At 42.2% G+C, this 21337-nt stretch overlaps 1 protein-coding gene across 3 annotated transcripts in view; it reads left to right on the top strand.

Annotated features, from left to right (window-relative positions):
* UST (uronyl 2-sulfotransferase) overlaps nucleotides 1-19852 on the top strand; it is a 301179-nt gene extending 281327 nt beyond the window's left edge. For 2 of the 3 annotated variants that reach the window (XM_027602808.2, XM_027602805.2), the window contains 2 exons: nucleotides 16836-17115; nucleotides 18692-19852. In XM_027602808.2, the coding sequence (XP_027458609.1) occupies nucleotides 16836-17115; nucleotides 18692-18791 (380 nt within the window). In that variant the 3' untranslated portion in view covers nucleotides 18792-19852. Of the gene's footprint in view, nucleotides 1-16835 lie in introns of all 3 variants that reach the window. The other variant, XM_027602806.2, reaches the window with a different exon arrangement.
* The last annotated feature ends 1485 nt before the right edge of the window (nucleotides 19853-21337 follow it).

Raw genomic sequence — 21337 nt, 5'->3', positions numbered from 1 at the left:
GAAATCAACTGATTTCAGCATTTGACAGTATATGTCAACTTATTAATGGTATGTAGGAAAAAATAGCCATTCATATGTCTATTCAATGAGGAGATGCACTAATGGATGAAATTATATGGAACTGGAGACTAATTTCTTCATAAACATTCTAAGCGCATAGAAAGAATTATGTGCTCAGTTGCAACCATTAACAAAGAATTGGATCTAAACACCTCAGGAAATGCACAGAAGGCATGATGTCTAAAAGTCTTTGGGAATCACTGGTGTACTATTGCTTCAAGGCAAGCTGTGAGTGAAAAAAGTGCAAAAATTGGGACTTATGTCTAGTGTCCATTTTGGACAGTCGGTCATGGTGTCCAGAAACGCAAGCACAGGGACTGTCAGCCTGAGCCTAGTGGTGATCACTGCCATGGACTTGAGAGAGGGAATGCTGGCTTGCCTGTCAGGATCCATCACCTGTGCCAAGGGCTCTGGCAAAATTTGAGAGCAGGAATGACTCCCTGTCCTCTTCTCACCCCATCCCCACTACGCTCAGCAGCTCCCCACCGTCTACTGCTTTGGACGTCGTGGGATAAAAATGGAAGGAGAGAAAGACAAGTTCTCAAGCTCCAGAAGGTTTTATAATGTTCAGAAAAGGAGGGTGGGATTAAATCTCCCCCCAAAAAGAGCCAAAGAGCTTTCACTAGCCTCCAATTCTTCATTTTATTGTCACTAGTAAAACCCAAGAAGTGACGATTGAGTTAAATGGCATTAAATTAGAATTTAATCTTTTTTGGTAGAAATGGTGTAAATGTTTTCAAGGGGGACACGTTAGTTCCTATTAGCATGTTTCACAACCTTTGATATTCAACCGCATTACCTCCTTGAGCTCAGAGCGCCTTGAGGTCATATAAACACTAGCACGGTCTTTACAATCTCTTGAAATTCCAGGTGCCATGTACATCTTACGCGCTACGGTCAGAGGGGACACCAGTACTTAATGGGAAAGCTAATAATTGCGTTCGGGTCTTCTTTTTAAAACCTGCGTCTTTCAGTGGCATTTAGTAGATTCATTTTGTAATCTAAGGAAGGAAGTTGGCCAGTAAAATAAGAGAAAGGTGAAATGGATCCGTGGAGCTAGCCAAGACTTGAAATAACGTTATTTCATATTATTCTTATTTCACATACATTATCCAATGGGTCAGAAATTGTCACTGGTTTTTTCATTTTTCCAAAGAGAATTGGCGGGGAAGGAGGAACATTTTAAAACTGAACGAGGCCTCCTAATTCCTCTGTCTGAGAACCCACAGCCCACACAGAAATTCAAGAGATGTGTTTAGTGAGGGAACTCAGTCCCTCAGCCTCTGAGCTATAAGGATTGCAGACAGTCCAGCCAGGAGGTTACCTCAGCATAGACCGAGTAAATAAATCATTTGGTAAAAGCCATTAGAGAGTAAAGGTTAATGGAAAGTCATAAATCAACCAGCCTGTCTATGTATGGTTTTGCTAGAATGTAGGAGTAATCCGAAAGTTTTCAAATATTTCCTTAACTGTGTATGATTTGAAGAAGAGGACTGTGACATAATGAACCAGTTTCTGTTATTATATCAAAATGAGATGAAAACACAGTATAGATTTAATGCCAATTCGCTTATGCAATTTTACACAGTTAGGTTGTTGTTTTTAGAACATCATGAAACCTCCTTTCATGGCCCTATAAAACTAGAATGTAATGGCTTACAGCTTTTCCGTTTGTTGATTTTTCTCCTTCAAACATCTTTGATTTTCCATCCTTTGAACAAATTTTTAAAGAATGTCTTGAGTGTCATGCAAATGATCCTGTTCTCCTTCCCCTTTCCTCACCTGTCTTTAAAGCCATTTCTGAAGCGAACCCATCCTGACAGAACCTCATGATACCTATGAGCGCATTTTTAAAAACCATTAGTACCTCTTCCTTGGCCGCTTCTAATTTCCAGCTTGGCCTTTCCCACATTGGTAGATTGTTTCTTTTTAGTACCACCCCCCCCACCCCACCGCCACTTTATCCAAGAGGAAGGGCTGGTGTGCAGCTACACAATGTCAGGTTCCTGTGGCATCAGAAGTTTCCTGGCAATTGTCCTCTCCCTTCCAACCAACATCACAGATGTCTGCCTTTTCTCTCAGCTGTGGGCCATGGAAGCTCAACTCAAGGCGTCGCCCCCAACCACCTCCATTTAGAGCTGCTGTTGCTCTAACACCTACCCCATGTCAACATTCCTCCCTTTTTTTCTTTCATAGATCAGAAGAAAGAGCTTAAGAAAGAGCTTAATTTTTCTCATCAGAAAGAGCTTACATTTCTCTTCCTCCTTAATAAAAACACCCCTCCCCCAAAAGGCCATTAACCACTTAAATATCTTCTCTTAGAAACGTGTAACTTCTATTGCCCGCCATCTTTTATGGGCAAGTTCCAGTGACAAACACAAGTTTGTACCACAACCGAATCTTTCAAAAACATATTAAAAAAAAATTATGTTGTTCTTGCCAGATTACATTTGTAAACTTTAATACGTCTGGAACCTTTATACAGTATTTCAGTGTTCATATCAAACATTTGCCACTGTTCTTTAAAGCAGTAGCCAGGGCACCCAAGCATTTCCCCCTGCAGATGGCCTTGGTATCTACTGGTATGAGCCCATCAATTTCAGACTTCCCTTAATTGAACAAATGGACCCCCCCCCCATGCAAATGGACAGGTTATGGTTTCATCTTCTTGTTCTTCCTTAGGGTTTTGCTTCAAGCAAAAGGCACTGGGGTGAGTCTATAGATACACACCCTGTCTTATTGAGCATGCAAGTTGAAAGCCTGAAATCCAACAGGGAGAGAAGGAAGAACCAGGACTGTTCATTTACATCTTCCCAAGACCTGACCCTACCAGTGTGCTATAGATCGCCCAGATGAAGTCAACTTGATTTCAAAATAACATTGCAAACTTTCCCAGTGGAATTGACAGCATCCTTGGAACTTCATTTCACACTTTCCTGACTTGGGAATGGTTATTTTGAGTAGCACCTCTTAGTAACCTGCCTTTTTAATGCCTGGGCAAGAGGTTAAATATCTCACTTATCTACGTGTTTGGCCTCCATGAACAGCTACTTCATTCAGAGCCCCTTCAAGGGTTTATCGAAATCTCACCATGTTTGACATTCCAGAGAAAACATCCAGATTGCCGGTGATAGGGACTCACCTTGGCTTTACTCATCAGGGCTGATCATCGTGATACATACAATGTCAAAACAACAATAAGGAAATAGACTATATTCCCTTAAAGATAATGTATCTAGAGTGAACAATACAAAGGGAAAAAAAAACTAGGTACTATGGTAGCCCCATATGAGTTCCCAGTTCATAGAATCCCAAGAATGAGCAATAATTTAATCACCATCATTATAGACATCACGTGGTATAATTTACCAAGCATTTCTTGCACATTAAATGTTTTACAAGCAACTATATTCCCATATGAAGCCCTGTGTATTTTAAGACTTAGTAAGTTAGGTTACGGTTAGATTAGTGTCAGGTAACATCAAAGAAAACGTCTTAAAGTTTAGGAAATTGCATTACATGAATTTCAGGATCTCTGACAAAAGAAAGTGAATCATGTCTTAAAGCTGTCAGAATTGAAACCCATATCAAGCTATGAGAAGAAAGTTCATCACCCCCTATCGAAAGCTGCCATTTATGTGAGGGAGATAAGAAAAAAGACACATGATCACTTACGAGCAAGTTTGTTTATCTCATATTATTTAGAGTCATAGAAACTAAAAAAACAACTCAATTATCTAAGAGTAGCAAAACAGTTATATGACCTGGAAGGCACTGCAAAATATGACTTGGAATGATTAATGCCATAGGCAAATGCTTATGATCAGTTACATTTTAAAAGAATATAAAATTCAATAAACAGTATAGCAAAGATCTATGTTACACTACACATACATAAATAAGAAAAAGATTAAAAGGAAATACATTACTATAGTAATAAATGTGGCTTAATTTAAAGCCATTTTATCTTTTTAATCTTTTTCCAAAAAATTTACCCTCTATTATTTGCATATGTGTGTATGTACATATAGGTAAGTGTGTGTGTATATATTTATGTACATCATAACCAGAAAGAAAATGAATTTTTAAGTTGTAAGTTCTAAGAATTAAGTTTAAAGCTAAAAGCATATAAAGTCCTCAGGAACTTTATGATAACCCTATACATTACCAGATAGGTAGCTTGATCTGTATGAAACATAGGAGAGGAAAAATAATGGAGCAACATCTTAAAATGAGACAAAGACCTGTCCTGTGGGCACTTGGCCATCTTTGGAGTGCCCAGAATGACCATGGGTGTCAGCAATCGGCTTCAACATCATCAGGACTAGATTTAGACAACGCAGTGTGATTCTGAGGGCCTCTTTCCTGTCAAAGGAGGTGTGTGTGTGTGTGTGTGTGTGTGTGTGTGTGTGTGTGTGTGTGCAGCATGCGCGCACGTAAGACAAATAGCCTAGACCTACTAACACCATACAGACTGTGAGGGATAGAAAGAAGAATCTTGCATATACAATAAAAGCAGAGCTTATGGGATTGTCAGATGCCAAAGAAACTTAGAACCACTGGGCTAGTGTTTCTCTTAATCTTCTTTGTTCAAGTAAGTCCATTTGATCAGGAGATCCTCATCACTCCCCATGACATGATTCCAAATAAAGTAACAAAAGTATGAAAAGTAACAAAAGTGCATTTCTCCATAATTTCAAATAAAAAATGCATTTGCGATGAAGAAATGCGTTTTATTAATAATACTGTAGTAAGTCTTCCAATAAGGTGTTTTTAAGTAGATATTTTCAAATATCTTGGTTCAAGTTTTGCTGTGAAAATAAGCCCTCTGTTATTGCCATTCTCATGCCCAAGGCAGTATTTGAATGGCCAAATGCTCTGTTGGGGAAAGCGTGCCTGTGATACTAAGGTTGTATGCACTTTCAAAGAAATAGATCGGCTTTTTGACCGTTTGGGTCATGATGCCAAAGTTGGGGAGAAAAGAAATGGGAGTAAATGGTCCTCTGCCCAGTGAACCAGGACAGCAAGGAGAGTGGGGAGCCAAAGCCAGCAGACCCCAGTGGGCACTGAGGCAGCCCCCAGGCAGGATTACTCAACAGCACATGCATGTCTAGGCATTCTGACGCGTCTTCCAGTTATGACATGGTTCCTTCCAAGGTTTAGGACCTGAGTAGTTGGACAGCTCCTGCAACCAAATCAGCTGGGGTACTAATAAAGAATGCAGGTTCCAAGGGCCCCATCTCTGCAGGTGTCGGGCTGCCCAGGTGATTCATTACACATGTTTGTGCAGCCAAGTATTCACTTGGCTCAACAGAAGCACACAAAGGTAGCCCTCAACGCCCAGCCCTTTTTGGTCCGCCCCCCCCCCCTTTTCCTCCCTCCTCTTATGGATGGAATTTTCAGATTGGGCAATTGTCAGAGGACTGTACATCTGTTTCTCTCTTTATTGTTTACTCTCCCTCCTGGAGGAGAGAGCCTGTGTTTCCAGCAGTTAGCGGTTCTCCTGTTCCCTGGAATCCGGCTTGGTGCCTAGGAGGCGCTTCAGGAGGGTTTTGATGAGCCAAGGCATGCCGGGTAAGAAAATGACGAGTACCACTCCCGCCCCCTCCCCAACCCCCACCCCCAGATTCTGAAGATACGTAGTGTGGAGTTGGAACACCCAGGCAAAAAACCTGGAAACCCCTCCGATGGGCCACCCTCACCTCAAGATTTGATGAGGTTAGAACCCGACCATGCAATGTTTCCGTAAAAACATGCCTCCTTGCAGGGTTGGCCGTGGCCATTTTCCTTCCCAAAGGGGGCCGGTGCCCTGGCTTCTGTGGGCCCTTGTGACCCACCCCACGCAGGCCAATTCCTCTTTCTTCCTGGTTCCCTTGGTGGTGCTCCTGCTTCCAAAAGTCAAAGCAAATTGGAAGCATTAAAAAGGATTCATTTTCTTTCATCAAAGGGGCCTAGCACTTTCAGACATTTAAAAAAAAAAAAAAAGTTACTCATTTAACTTCCCCTTGGCTCCATAGAGAAAAGGTGCTCTTGAAATTCAGAGTGAGCTCAATTTCTTTTTCAATTAATTATATTTCCAGATCTAAAAACAAGATTGTAAAAAAGAACAAGAAAAAGGGGGGGGGGGGAATCCCTCTGTTTACTTTACCAACCCCAAGCGCCGAGTCAGCCATGAAGTGCTTTTTGTTCTTTTCTCCTCTAATTGCCATACCTCCAAGAAGCTGGTCTTAACATGCCATCGATCATCCGCAGGGCACATCAAACGCCGGCTGGCTCAGCCCTGCGCAGCGCTGCTCACGCAGAGACACACATTCATTTCCGGGGGAGGCAGCGGGCAGGGAGGGCCGTTCCTGTTTGAACGGTGTGGCCTCCCTGTAGAACTCCCAGATAGAGTTTACTCTATCTGTGACAAACATCATGTTCACGTGGTTTCGAGAGCAGCCGGCTCGAGGGGAGGCTCTGCAGCAGTGGCCCTGGGATGTGCACACACCCTGCTGTCCCCCACACTCCCCAGTACCCCAGCTCACTGCACCTGACCGTGGCCTTCATCATACCTGTCACCTGAGAATGCACGCCTCAGCCCTTGTGTGCTGGACGTTTCTGAATGTCATCTAACCTGAGATTAGGAAACCACACGTTTTTTACACAGAGGGCTGCTTCTAACAGCAGGGCCTCTGGGTTGATTTCCCCTCAACTCCCCCGAAGCTGAAGAGCTGATGCCTATGTTTTGATGATGCTTATTTGGTTTTTTGTTGTTGTTGTTGTTGTTTTCCAGTGGTAAAATTTGGCCCCACTTTGGTTGTTACTCAACTTGTATGCATTTCTTGCACATAATCTCTGCTGGACCAGGTTCAAACAGGGCTAGATTGATGGGCAAAGGGGGCTTTGGTCGGTGTAGAGTGTGCGTTCCCTTAGATCAAGGGAACACCAGCTTAACATCAGAACAGACTGTAAGCCTGTGGTGAGGTTTGGTTATTTTGCATATGGTTAACCATCTTGGAGGTCATAAAGTGAGGCCTCTGTCCTCCAGTGCAGCAGCTGGGTTTACACAGTATTTCCAGATTGTTTATTTTGGCCCAGAGCCAGGGCTACATCATTTTTCCATTATGCCTGTTTGACAGATGAAGAGAGGTGGGAAGAGGGACTTCAGGGGGCAGGTCTGTGATTTCCTTTTTATTTACGAGAGTTCTGAAGATTTTGAACCAGTCCAAACATAATGTCAAGGCAATGGAGGTAGAGAGAGCCACTACTTTTGCAGAAAGGTCCAGATCTCAGGCAGTCAAGCAAAATCCGTTCACGACCTCAGCTTGAGGCCGTGTTGGGGGCATTGTGCCTGCCACTGCTCAATCTTGCATTCAGATGGGCTACTAGTAAATGATATTTATCATCACGTTCAAAAGTTAAACTCCCAATATTTGCTTAGGAGGAACAGTGAGTTGGGAAACTGAGCCTTAATGCCTTCACTGGTATATGTGTTCTGCGTGGACGGATGAGATTGGTGCTAAGTGAGGGTGCGTGTCCAAAGGCGCTATAGAACTTTTCCTTTGCAGTCCTTTCCCTGAGACACCAGCTTTCCCGGGATCCTCCCCATGGCCTGCCCTACATTCTTCCACCAGGGAGCATTCAAGAGTGGTCAAAGAGCCCCCGTTCAGATTACATCCACAGCAAAGCCCTTGGAACTTGGGTCAAGTGCATGGGATCTGAATGAACATTTTACTTCTAAGTGAAATGTTTTCTTTTGCAAATGGAGAAATATTTGATACATGAAAAGTACCAAAAATGATGGCAAACTGAGTAATTGCACAGCGTTAATATAGCAAAATTAGGTCACATAGATGTCTTGTTGCTTCAATAGTGTTTGGGTTTCTTTACTTAGTGGCTGTAGTAAATAATACATGTGACATATATTCATTAGCTACAAGGTTGTGACATACATTATTATATGTTCCTACATAGGTATTTATGTTTGTGGCAGATGTCCCTTATCATAGTATTTCTTAAGCTTCACTAAGTACATGTAAGCCATCTGTCACCATAATATAGCGTTCTCCAATAAAGTGGCTAAGAAAAACATATACCACTACCTCTCCAGAGCACCCTATGATGGCAAACCCCTGTATCAGCCCATCCTAAAGAAATCTGATTTCTAGAAATGGAAAGTTTGCTCATGAAGGGCCCTCAACTAAGGAAAGAATTTAACAAAAACAACACTGATACAGTCAAGACCAAAATTGCCCTTTGGGTTAATCAAGTCCTACAGATGGATTTAACATACAGCTTTCAAATCAACAAACGTTTATTGACAGTCGTTATGTGCCAGGCATGGAGCTGGGTGCTGGGGAGCTAAAAATGAAAAAGATACAGTCTCTTTCAGTCTGCAAACATTTCTGCTGGCTTGCAAGTTTTTCACCAGATCCTCCCAGACTTACCAAAGCTTAGACTTAGAACACTCAAGCCCTTATTTTCAACCCATCCCCTTAATGCCAGAATACACACAGGGCAAGGAGAAGTGGGTGGTTATAGATTTCCCCTCAATTTGGAAATTAACAGCCAGTGATGTAGCAGAAAGGCACTGGGCTGGGAATCAGAAAGCCTGCTTTCTAGTCTCAGGACAGTCACTTACTGGTCAGACAAACTTGAGCAAGTTTTGTGACCTCTCAAGCCCTCAGGTTCTGTAGGTAAAATGGGTTGCTCTGAGGGCTGTGTGAGGCGATGAGAGGCCACAGGAAAACACACGAATCTACGGAGCTCTATGCAAAGAAGGGCATGCTATTCTGATGAGCTGTGGGGAGACAGTGAGGTAGGGGAAGGTTTGAGCTGTTTATACCACTATCTATAAAGCTTTAATAATGTAGAGAGCTCACTCAACTCAGCCATCTCCCTACTGACTTCAGTATCGTCTTGGGTTTTTTTTTCTCTACTGGCATTGGATGACCAACTATAAATGTTTGTGTTATCGGGAGTCAGCAGTATAAAAAGGACCCCCCTTCAGGGTCATAGTGACTCTGTAGGGTCTCTACTACCACTCCTCAGGGAGAGTAGAGTCTGGGAGCCTAGAGAAGTCTGTCCCCCCTAGTCCTGTCTCTGTGGTGACTTTGGACATGTCTATAAGGAAAAACAATCTTTATTCTGCTATTGAAGTGAAAAGGTCAGAGGTTGGTTTTTGTTGGTTCGTTGGTTGGTTGGTTGGTTGGCTGATTTTCCCTTCTGATTATTTCACAGCTCAAAACCAATGCCTACTTTGAGGAAATCTTCTGCAATTATGAAAACAATGAAGGGGAGTGTTTGGCCACTCCCTAAAAATAAATAAGAAAAATGGGGAAAAAAATAAAAAACATCCTGAAACCACAGCTTCTTGTTGCCAATACGTATTGATTAATTAAAGTACAGGAGCAGAAAAACATGACTTGGCCAGCGCTATCATTCCAAAAAGGCAACCGGACTGCAAAGCTAAACACGAAATTATAGACCCCAGTGAGAGATGAAGAATCCCAGATGTGAGAGTAGGCTGCTTCCTGCTAAGGACCCAGCATTCATGGTCTCTTGGGCATTTTCTATTAAGAACATTCAGATATTGCCTTTGTTCCCACTTGGCTATGACCGCACCTCACAGGCACAACCAAGTCTTCTTTGGTTCTGACAACACCCTCTTCCTTCTGTTAGCTTCTTTCACTCCCTCAATGAGCAGGGATACAGGGTGCTGTGTGTCCCTAGGTGCTGAGCTGTGGAAGTACAAAGGTAGATGAGGGCCACCCCTCTCCTGGGCACTCTCAGCATAACAAGCTCCATTAGGAGAACAGCTAGATGAAATGGTGGGGATGTTAGGGGAAAAAAATCCAGGGAACATTTTTTAGAAGTTTCATAGTGCCTCAGAGGCCTCCTAAGAGTTTTCCATCTTTTGGTTGAAACACACACACAAATCTACCCCCTACCCTCAGACTTGCACATGAGGCAGATCTTCATGGTCAAATAGTCAGATAGTAGTTATGAGAGACCCAGCTCCATGCAGAGTATTGTAGAGACAAGCACGTTAGGCTGGGTTTCTCCACAAGGGATTTCTGACCAAAGAAAGGAAATGTTGACACCATCGAACCAACCAGAATGAAAGCCCCATTCACTCCCATCGCGAGCGGGCTCCTGAAGAGGGATTCTCCCCTAAACTGTGAGCGCCATTTAGCCATAAACAATGTGAGGGGTCAAGAGCCTGGGTTCAGTCGTCGAACTGTCCGGACTCAACTTCTGGCTTCTCCACTTACCAGCTGTGTGAACTTGAGCAAGTTACTAAATTCCAATGTCACATCTATAAAATGATGATAATAAGAGAGCCTCCCTCACTGGGGTTTTTGTAAGGATCGAGCACGTGTTAGAATTCTCACATTCTTTGCACTGAGAAAACTCTCTCAAAAATGCCTATTGGTGATGATGCTCACGATGATAAAGTCCCATCCCTGCTCATAACTCCCATGTCTGGTGCAATAGGTTATTCAGTAAATATTTTCAGAAAAAAAGAAGGAAGGCAACATTGGACACAGGAATGAGGCCTACTTGAAGCCTTCATTTTGACATAGAGCACTTGCTTCCTAGGTTCATGAAAGCCAGAATTTCAAAACCTTTAAAGCAGAAGCATAAAACCCAAATTTTTAGAGCAGCCAAAGAGGTAACATAAAATAATGAACTGGCATTTGGGGGCTGGAACAAAATGGAAAGCCCTGGCCTCTCAGGGAGGGAGGTGGGCAGCCATATTCAGCTCTAGAAGAATATTGCCTCACTTTGAGAGAAGCCAGAGATGTCAATTTCCATGTGAAATAGACCAAGTCTTACAACGACTAAGTCAATTTCTAAAAAAAATACCTCACAGGCCAAACAGTACAGCCTGCCCGTCAGATCTCAGGCTGCCTTCTTGCTGTGCCTGCTTTAATGAAAGGAGCCCTCAATTTGTCTCCTCCTTCTGAAATGTTCACCGGTGGCGACCAGAGACATGAGCCCCGTGAAGTCATCTCTCAGTTCCTACTAGTTTCAAAGGATGCTCATGGGGTACATCACACTTCTTGATGGTTACATTCTACAGCGTCTGCCCACCTAACAAGGGCTACTTCACTTCCCAAAGGATGCTAATGATATGTATAGATTCTTAAAGCATGATTGTTTTGTGACCGAAATAAGAACAGTCTCCAAAAAATTCTAACAACTTCCTCTAGAACTGCTATTATGGCAGTCTGGAAAGAGGCTGATTCCACAGTTCACGTAGCTTTGTTTTGTTTGGAGGGAAAGTCTGGCATTTTACAAAAACGTGGGACGCTTAGCAATGGAATGACTTTTCCACAGCACTGATTACTGTATAGCAAGACACATAACCATATGTCTTTGAAATGTGATTTTTAAAAATTCTCGACTAATTATAACAGAGCAAACTTCCCTCTAGTCTTTCCATGTGAAGGTGATAATTTTCTACAGGCTCATGAAAGCTTCACTGGTTATGGCCCAGTGTTAGTGGCAACCTCAACACGAATGGAGGTCCAGACTCAGATTCCAGCTCTGTCAGTGACTTACTAGCAGTGTGACCCTGGGTAAGTCATTTAATCTCCCAGAGCTTTTATCCTCCCATCTGCAAAACTGGGGGTCAGAGTACCTCTTAGCATTACTGAAAATATTAAATACAATAACATGCCTGTGGACATCACCCAAACCTCTAATAGATGTCCATGTCAGTGTTGGTTGAGTTTGACCTTTGTTTCTCCTCTCACAAAACAAAATTCTTAATTCTGACCATGACACCGTCCTCTAGCAGTATCATTAACCTTCCTTTGAAATTTGGCAGCTCTGTGGAAAACAAAAGGGGGGAAAAAGGCTGTAATCATTTCATATAAACTTTTGGTTTTGTGTCCACTGCGGTATGAAAACTGAGGGTAAAGGGTTGGATGACACCACCAGAGAGTAAGGAAGAGGGAGAGGAGGGAGGCTAGGCCAGCATCCAGGAGCACTAACGTTGAAAGGATGGGCAGGGAAAGAAGTCTGGGCATGGGGGGTTGAAAGGGAGCAATCGGAAAGAGACTGGGACCACCCTAGTGCTCATTCAATGTAGCTGCCTCTATAAAAATACACCATGAGGGATCAGGGTTAGCTGGGACCATCACCATGGCTTGCCACATCAGCTAATTAATGATGTAGACACACACTGGTTCTTTTCCCTTGTGTTTGAATGATATACTGTTACTTTTGACAGACGGTTACCTGCTCTGCCCATCCACCAAACTGGCCCGTCCTCAGCTCTAGAGGAAAGCATGCAGGGAAGAGAATTTGGCTGTGATGAACTAGGAGTAGCTTTATAGCAATTGACCCAGTTACCTAATCCTAATCAAAGAAGGAAATGTGTAACTTCCTCATGCTATCATGTTTCTAAATCCTCCAACATTTTAGTGATTTGGTGTTAATAACCATTTATAGCAAGTCAACATTTTACATCCAATTTATCTTGAAGACTCGTCTAAGAAGTTACCTGGTTCTAGGATAAAAATTCAGTGGACACTTTTCTTGGATCGTTTTGTGGTCAGTGATTACACTTGCTGTGTATTATTTTTAGGAAAATTGTGTTTCGACCTTAAAGAGCTTTGAGGTCCTGCAATAGAGCAGATCCCAAATGACTTATTTACAAAGATGTAGGCTCCAGGATGCTTACTCCTTTGGGTCTTCCCCCAAAACAGGGTAGGAGGGCCTTCTGTTTAAGTTCCAGGCACTGTTAGTCCCTCCCTTTTTCATAAAATGTAAATACAAGGCCTTCTGTCTTTGCTGTTGCAATGTTTATGACTATACACCTGACCAGCACATATGATAACTAACTCCACTAGTTATCATTTATACCAGGACTAGTACTTACTAGAATAAACAAGATATATGAAAGATTGTAGAAGGAAATACAGTCTTGATTTCTTTAAGAAATGATTTCCTAAAATCAGGGGCCCTTAACAGATCCATAAATGCCTAAATATTCATATATGAGCTTCTAGAAGACCATATACTCTCCCTGTCTTCCCGAGCATGAGCTTTAATCAGGTTTTCAGGAGGGTTAAGAACCTCTACTCTGGAGTATATTCCCTGATCAAGCCTTAGTTGAGCACCTGGAATGTGCCACTTTTCTCTGTCACCCAGGAAACTCATAGCTGAATATACACGAAGGATGTTATTAAAATGATGCTAATTTTGTTACAGTTTTTTCTTATGAAAATTCACACAAGATATTTCTCTGTGTTTTATAACTAGGAATAGATGTGAATAGATTGTTTTGAATGAAGAGCAGTTCACAATGTTAAATTCTCTGTTGGTTGTTAGAAAGTTTAGGGCCAAACTCTCAACCCACCTGCTGCCCAAGTGCTTAGGACTTCACAGTGTGCATTTTGTGTTACTTTTTTTAAAAAATATTTTATTTATGAGAGAGAAAGAGAGTGTGCCCGTGAGATAGAGAGCATGGGGGGGGAGAGGGTTAGAGGGAGCGGGAGAAGCTGACTCCCCACTGAGCAGGGAGCCCCACTCTGGGGCTCTATCCCAGGACCCTGGGATCATGACCTGAGCCGAAGGCAGAAGCTTAACCGACTGAGCCACCCAGACGCCCCATATTTTATGTTACTTGATGTTGGGGTTTGAGGGACTAATAAATAACACCCATGTCCCCCAGCCTGAGTTCTAAACTGATTGAGAAATAGACACTGGAGACCAACAGGTGGAGATCCAAATGTCAGCTTTATTACCAACTCAAGCTAGGTGGGAGAATGCAGCCTATGTGTGAGGAGAAGTGGGCTGGTCATATTCCATCCCGACTTAGACAAACTTGCCCACCAAGTCACAGGCATGGTTAGAAGCCCTCACCTTTTCTGCAGGAAGGTGTGAACTGTTGGCAGACAGACACACTCTTTCCAGAGGGGATGGCCTCTCAACCCCTTCTCCCAAATTCAGAGAGACCCCTCTGGCCCTGGTACCTGGCCCACCTCCCTGAAAGAGGGGCGGGGGCAAGAAGCAGGAGCAGTACTCTAGGGAGATCCTTCCAAATGGCAAGATGGAAGCCATTACCCCCCAATACCGAAATTCTGACCCTCATTCTCCCTTTGCCCAGTGTCCTTAACTATTTAGCTCTTTGCAACAGATATATTTTTTTGAAGTTCTTCACATTCTCTTTGGACCAGGTTGGGCCATATATGTCAACTGAAAAAAACTTATTTGAAAATCACAGGAATCCTAATATTTTTTATGGTATGAAATAACGAAAGGCCACACCACCTAGAGTGCTTCAAGAGGAAGGGACTGTAGGAGTCTGGAAATGAGTGAATTATGCTTCTTGCGCCTTTCAGTGTTTAACTGAAAACGCTTGTGCCTTGCCTGTCTTTAATACCAATGTTTTAAACTCTGTGTTTTAAAAACCCAAAGGGATATGCATGTTAACATGTCTCACCTCAGATTAGCTGTAGTTAATATCCGCAAAGAAGATAGACATTATAGAATGTTCTGTCATAAACCCATTTTAGAAGAGACAATGCCAGGGGCGCCTGGGTGGCTCAGTCAGTTAAACGTCTGCCTTCGGCTCAGGTCATGATCCCAGGGTCCTGGGATCGAGTCCCACATTGGGCTCTCTGCTCAGCGGGGAGCCTGCTTCTCCCTCACCCTCTCCCTCTGTGCTTTCTCTCTCTCTCTCTCAAATAAATAAATAAAATCTTAAAAAAAAAAAGAGAGACTATGCCAAATTCCTTAACAAAAATTCTAGAACTGATAGGTCCAAATATGTATTGTACCTTGCAAGAGACTCAATTGGAAAAGCAATACCCTTATTTCAATGAGGCCGTTATTATTCTGAGAATTTCTTCATTAGAATGGCTATTGGAGGCTTCAGAAGGTATCTCAAACAGCTTAAAAAATGACAAGTCTTTGTCCTGTCAGGTGAATATGATTTTGGAAGCAGCCATTTGGAGCTATGTTCAGTAAATAATATACCTATTCAAATTTGGTGACAAAAAGTTTTAGTTAAAAATAAGATGATAAAAGAAACTATGGCAAATTTTCATGATCTTGGGTTTGGCAATGGTTTCTTTAATATAGCACCAAAAGTATAGGTAACATAAGAAAAAATAAATTGGTCTTCATTAAAATTAAAAGCTTTGTTCATCAAAGATAACTGTCAACAGAGTGAAAAGACAACCTACAATTTGGGAGAAAATATTTACAAATCATATACCCGATATACATGCAGAATATCCAGAACATATAAAGAACTATAACTCCACAATGCAAATTTAAACAATCTAATGCCAAAATAGGGAAAGGACTTGACTAGACATTTCTTCAAAAAAGATATACAAATGGCCAACAAGCACATGAAAAGATACTCTGCATCATTAGTCATTAGTGGAATGAAAATCAAAACCATATTGAGATAACAATTCACACTTGCTGGGATGGCTGTAATTTTTTTAATTAAAATAATAATTATAGAAGAAGATTTGGGGAAATTGGAGCCTTCATACATTGCCAACAGGCATGTAAAGTGGTTCAACCACTGAGGAAAACAGTTTGGTGGTTCTTTAAAAGTTAAAACAGAGAATTACCATGAGCCTGCAATTCCACTCCTAGGTATATGCCCAAAAGAACTGCATTCAGGGACACAAACAAATACTTGTATATAAGTGTTCACAACAGCACTCTTCACAATGGCCAAAAAGTAAAAACAACCCAAGTGTCCATCAATGGATAGATGGATAAACAAACTGTGGTACATCCATACAATGGAATACTGTTCATTCATAAAAAGGAATGAAATATTGATAAATATACAATGTGGATGTACCTGAAAACATGAAAAACATATGCTACCTGAAAAAGCCAGATACAAAAGGGCATACTGTCTCGTTCCATTTATACGAAGTACCTAAAAAAGGCAAATTCATAGACAGAGAGTAGATTAGAGGTTACCTGGGGAGGGTTATAGGGAATTTAGTGGGTGCAGAGTTTCTATTCAGAGCAATGAAAGAATTTTGGAAATATAGTGGTGCTGGTTGCACATGCCCCTGATATGTACACTTTAATAGGGTTAAAATTTTAAGATATATATATACATATATATATAATTTCTTGTTAGGCATTACATGTAAAATATATAGAACATTGTATTATTAGTCATTAATATAAAACTAAGCAGATTTTATATAACTGACCACAACTTTAAAAGCGTTCAAAATTTACAACAGTTAACATTGTATTTTAAGGAGTCTAGCAGTTCTTCCTTTATTTTTCTTGACAAATGCCCTGTGGAAATAATGAAATGCAAACAGATTTTATATCAAATTAAACTCTCAATAATGCATATTAATACCTTAAAAGAAAAAACAAGATGATTAGAAAGTGGTGAGAGCTTTTTCCCGTGCTTCCTCCTGAAAGTAAAGCCCTTGATGTGTGTAACAGGAAGTCAAAAGGGAAACCGGGTAGATTTTGCTGTTCAGGAGAATGTGTCATTTGTAGATAAGTGAATCGTGGTCAAATTGCATAGTTCACATCCCGTGCAAAGAAACGTCAGATCGTTTATGTTTAGTCAACTAATGTTGATATTAACACCTAGAATATGGTGAAATCTTTCTAAATAGGGCGGGGAACCCATTTTTCCCTTCTATTCTTTGCGCGCTGAGTTTGTTCTCAAGGAGCTGCCAGTCTTAGGCTCGTAATGCACGGCTTCGTCCTTCCTCCTTTTGAGCGAAAGCATTAGAGACGACTATTCACGTGCAACCCTGGTTCTTTTCCAGAGCATAGGAAACTTGGAAATATGACTGTGACCGTGAAGAAGACTGTCCCCTCCCCCGAAGCCGTGCAGATTCTCTACCAGCGAATGAGATACGAGTATGAGTTCTACCACTACGTCAAAGAGCAGTTCCACCTGCTGAAGCGCAAGTTTGGACTGAAGTCCCACGTCAGCAGGCCCCCTCTGAGACCCCAGTTCTTTATTCCAACTCCACTGGAAACCGAGGAGCCGATCGATGACGAGGAGCAAGATGACGAGAAGTGGCTAGAAGATATTTATAAGAGGTGATGCCAGCACTGTGTTGCCTCCACCGGCTGTATCTCCCTTTTCCAGAAAGTTCTTTTGTGGGGGGGGAGGAAAAATCCTTAAGGGACTAAATTAATGCTCAGCTGCATTAAAAAGAACAAAACATGCCCATATGTTGGGGTCATGGGGAGATGCCTGGTTTTGCGGGTCTCACTTGTCTGACTGCATTGTGTCTTCCTGGCTCCTTGGGTCCTATCCCAGGTACACTAGATGGTGCCATCATGGGGCATCCCATCAAAACATAGCTTTTCCCTCTAACATCATGAAAGGAGGGGGAGAAATAGAGCCCATGGCCCAGTAACTTATCATTTGTAAAATGACTTGTAAAAATATTACCTCAGTGGTAGGACACATCCAGACTTACCTATTTCGGTAGAAAGACAAAACCACTTCAGAGACCAGGGAATCCACTCTAGAAGGATCTAAGAGGAGAAGCTAAGACTGATAAGGACCTCAAAAGGGAGGATGCCCTTGGATGAGTGGTTTCTGCCCCCGTGGGTAGAATTCTGCCTCTGGTCCATCTCAGGGGACACCTTCACCAAGAGCAGCGTACTTATCTCTGAAAGGAGTCAGCTCTTGCCACACCCCCAACCCATCTAGAGCCTCGGGTACCTTTCAAGGTCAAGGGGCACGGCAAGCTCCATTGAGACACTCCCTTTCCAAGCACTATTCTGACAGATATCAAAGCAGTGTAGCAGGGAAAAGAATTTGTTTGCTATGTAAGGAAGACTGTAGGCGAGACAGAGCAACTCTGGAGGTCATGTGACATCAGGAAAATGGTACGGTTGTGTTCTTTGCACCCAGTATGAAACATCTCTCTCCCCAGCATGCTTTCACTGGAAACCCAGGAACCAGTTTAGCTCTGGCATTTGGCGGCTGTGGGCAGAAGTTCTAAGCCTGACCACAGACGACGATGCATAATCTACCAGGCAAACCCTTGGCCCCAGTTGGGTCCACAGTCACTGGCATCTTTCACCTTTGGTCCCTTGAGAGGTACCTGGTTTTGGTAAAAAAAAAAAAAAGGGGGGGCGTCCTGAGTTCTACTCAGGCAGCTGTGAAACCACAGTCCCATTTCTTATGGAAGCAGCTCTCTCCTGAGAACGCTTATTAAGACATTAAGAAGAGAAGAAGCAAGAGCTTCTGGTAAGTGTCTGCCTGACCAGCTCTCTGAGTAGGTGTCTCCCCGCAGAGTAGTCTGCATAGCTGTTGGGCAGTTCCATTGCTCCAAATATCTCTTCTCCCCATTTCTCTCCCGTCATCTGCCACCTATTCATGATCCTGTGGGTCTTCGGCTTCTGAAATGTTTTCATCGTTAACTGCTCCCTCCTCCCCAGCCCTGAATATACATATATTCCTGGGTGGATAACATACAGCCAACCGAGAAGCAAGGGTGCAGGTGGTGATGGTAGGCAGGATACTTGCATCAGATCTTGTCTCCTTCATGTTTTTTCCCCTAGAGCCGGTCCTTTCAAAGCACTAGCAAAGTGTGAGTTGGGAACACTTAATAGTAAATAAGACTGACTTTACACAAGCTACACATTTTCTACTTTTCAGAAACCAACAAGTCTCTCTAGAGTTTTTTCTTCGTTCACTAAAACTGGACGGTAGCCAAGATATAAAGCAAGTCCTTTGGAACCTGTCGAGTGAGCACTAAAGCTACTTTATCATGAGATGTACTGAGAAGGCTCCGCCCCACAGGAGTCCAGCGAAGGCTGGGACCACAGAGGCACAAAATCAGCATTTGGCCACTGGTGGGCCTCCTTTCTGCCTCAGAGAACTGGGGCAGAGACGTGCTTAAGAAAAATGTTCTTAGAAGAGGAAATATCCTTTGTCCTGTTGAGAGAGGCCAGGGCCCTACCATTAGGCCTACCTTAAAAAGCAACACAGAGAACCGCTGTCCTATTGAAAACAAAAACAAGAACGACAGCCTGGTACATGGTGAGTCATTTCTCTGAAACTGCACATAAAGAATGATAATTAGTTCACACACTGTACAAGCTCACTCTCTGAAAATAAAATTGAATTGGCTTCGTGGTTTCTCTTTGTCAGAACATCAGGACCACTGGTCATGTTAGCAATGCGTCATCCCCCGAGTTCACATGAGCACTGGGTGTCCAAAGGCATTTATTGTCAGCAGTGATCCTGATAACATCCCAGGAAAAGATGCTGACGGATTCACTTGCAGGGCCTTACTGTTACTCTGTCCCAACAAATAGCCTCTACGTCCTGATAGTCAAGGCACTTCATCAGTTTATTGGCACACATGACAACATTTCTTTGGCCCTGAGCCCAACGCAGTTTGTACTTCATGAAATATATTGTACATTTTACATAGTTTAATTTAAAAAATACATTTTAAGCTGGTTGATCTTTGACTGCCTTATTTATTATAACCTTTCAGCACATTCCAAGGTTTTAGTTACTCAGGAAGGAGTTAATTAAAATGATTTTTATTTTGGTCTGATGGATGTTTTTTAAAAGGAAAATTATTATTATGAACCTTCAGCCTACTTTCCTTGAGTGCCGTAAAAGTGCTTGTAAATCTTTTTTTTTTTTAAGAAGAAGAAGGAAAAAAATGGTGTTTGACATGGATGGAAATTCAAAAATATATATGGAACTGAAACATTAGCTTAGCTAAAATAAAAGCAATCTGTGTTTGAGATGAAGTGTTCCTTAACTTATTCATTATTCATATAAATAAATGAATATAAATAAGTTGAAATTTTTTTTCCATTCTGTTGATAGCTGGAAGTAAAAGTGCCTGCCGTTCTTCACAGTGCCCTCGGCCTTCTTAATTGGCCAACCTTTTTCCATCAAGACGTGCCTTTTTTAGAAAGATGTATTTTTTTTTAAGTCCATAAACTCTATTCTTATGATTGGATGACACCAAAAAGCTGGCTGAAAAAATGAACTAGAGCTAGGCCTTCATTCATCTGGTTGTGTGTATACAAGCCCGAGCAGCTGACTTTACCCCCACGTGTCCTGGTTGGTTTGGTGTTGGGGTGGTTCAGCAGAACCCTCAAGCCCCCGATTGCTGGTGTCTCAGCTGCACATCTGCCCCAACACAGGCAAGGAAGGATACGCCGCACCACGCCTCTTAGCATGTATTCTGATCTCTTTCTCCGACAGGTAGAGCCTCAAAAGCTGGGTGATTCTCACCTCCCAAGCAAGCAGTTTTGATCCAGAAACACTCTTCTTATGAAAGTTCACAGCTGCATCAAAAGGGACTTGCAGGGATGTCTGGGTGGCTCAGTCGGTTAAGCGTCTGCCTTTGATTCAAGTCATGATCCCAGGGTGCTGGGATTGAGTCCCGCACTGGGCTTCCTGCTCAGCCAGGAGTCTGCTTTTTCCTCTCCCTCTGCTCCTGCTCATGTTCTCTCTCCCTCCCTCTCTCTCTCTCTCTCAAATAAATAAAATGTTAAAAGGGGGGGGGGACTTGCAAGAGAGTCAGGGAGTCCCCAAGCTTTCTAGCTATCAGACACCACGTGCCAACTACATGTGGCTATTTTGTAAAAGGAAAGAATCAGGATCTTGGTACTAGACAAAAGAAAAACCTATCTTGGTAATAATATGCTTTAAGTAAGAGTCTGAGTCTTAAACAACAAGTGATAAGTGGTTACATTTATCATTTAATTTGTTCTGTTACTTGGTCACATGATGTCTGACTCTGAGTGATCTTTAAAGACAAAAGTACTGAACAAAACCTGGACCATACCCCCTCTGGAGTTGCTTTGTTTGGTCTGAAGTTCTTCATAAATGTGCTGTTACCTATAAGTTCATCCAGGGAACTATTTGGCTTTAAATGAAGGTTGTGGATAATGGTAGGATTTCTCAGAAGGCAGAGTGATGATCCATAAGCACTCAGAACAATTGTTCTGTGGGTCAAAATTATGAAATTCTCTTTTAGTAAAAGTAAAGAGGATTTATTTTACTAAAATAACTTGCTTCACATCTGGTGATGAGGAGAATAATTATTTTTTAAGCATGTTAAGTATCCTACAAAGGAAAAGCCTGTTTTAGGCTAAAACCAGTATTAAGAGTCTGTTAAGAAAAACACATAGAACTTCTTTCACAGCTCAGAAAATTCACTGTGGCAGAGCTCAGTGTGTTAGGGCCATAGACTGGCTTAAACAACAGAAATTTATTTTCTCACACTTCTGGAGGCTAGAAGTTTGAGATCAAAATGTTGGTTTCTCCCGA

This window comes from Zalophus californianus, chromosome 7 (genome assembly GCF_009762305.2).
Source record: "Zalophus californianus isolate mZalCal1 chromosome 7, mZalCal1.pri.v2, whole genome shotgun sequence".
NCBI lineage: Eukaryota > Metazoa > Chordata > Mammalia > Carnivora > Otariidae > Zalophus > Zalophus californianus.
Note: the sequence above shows the minus strand (reverse complement) of the source record. Positions and strands in the feature narration are given on the sequence as shown.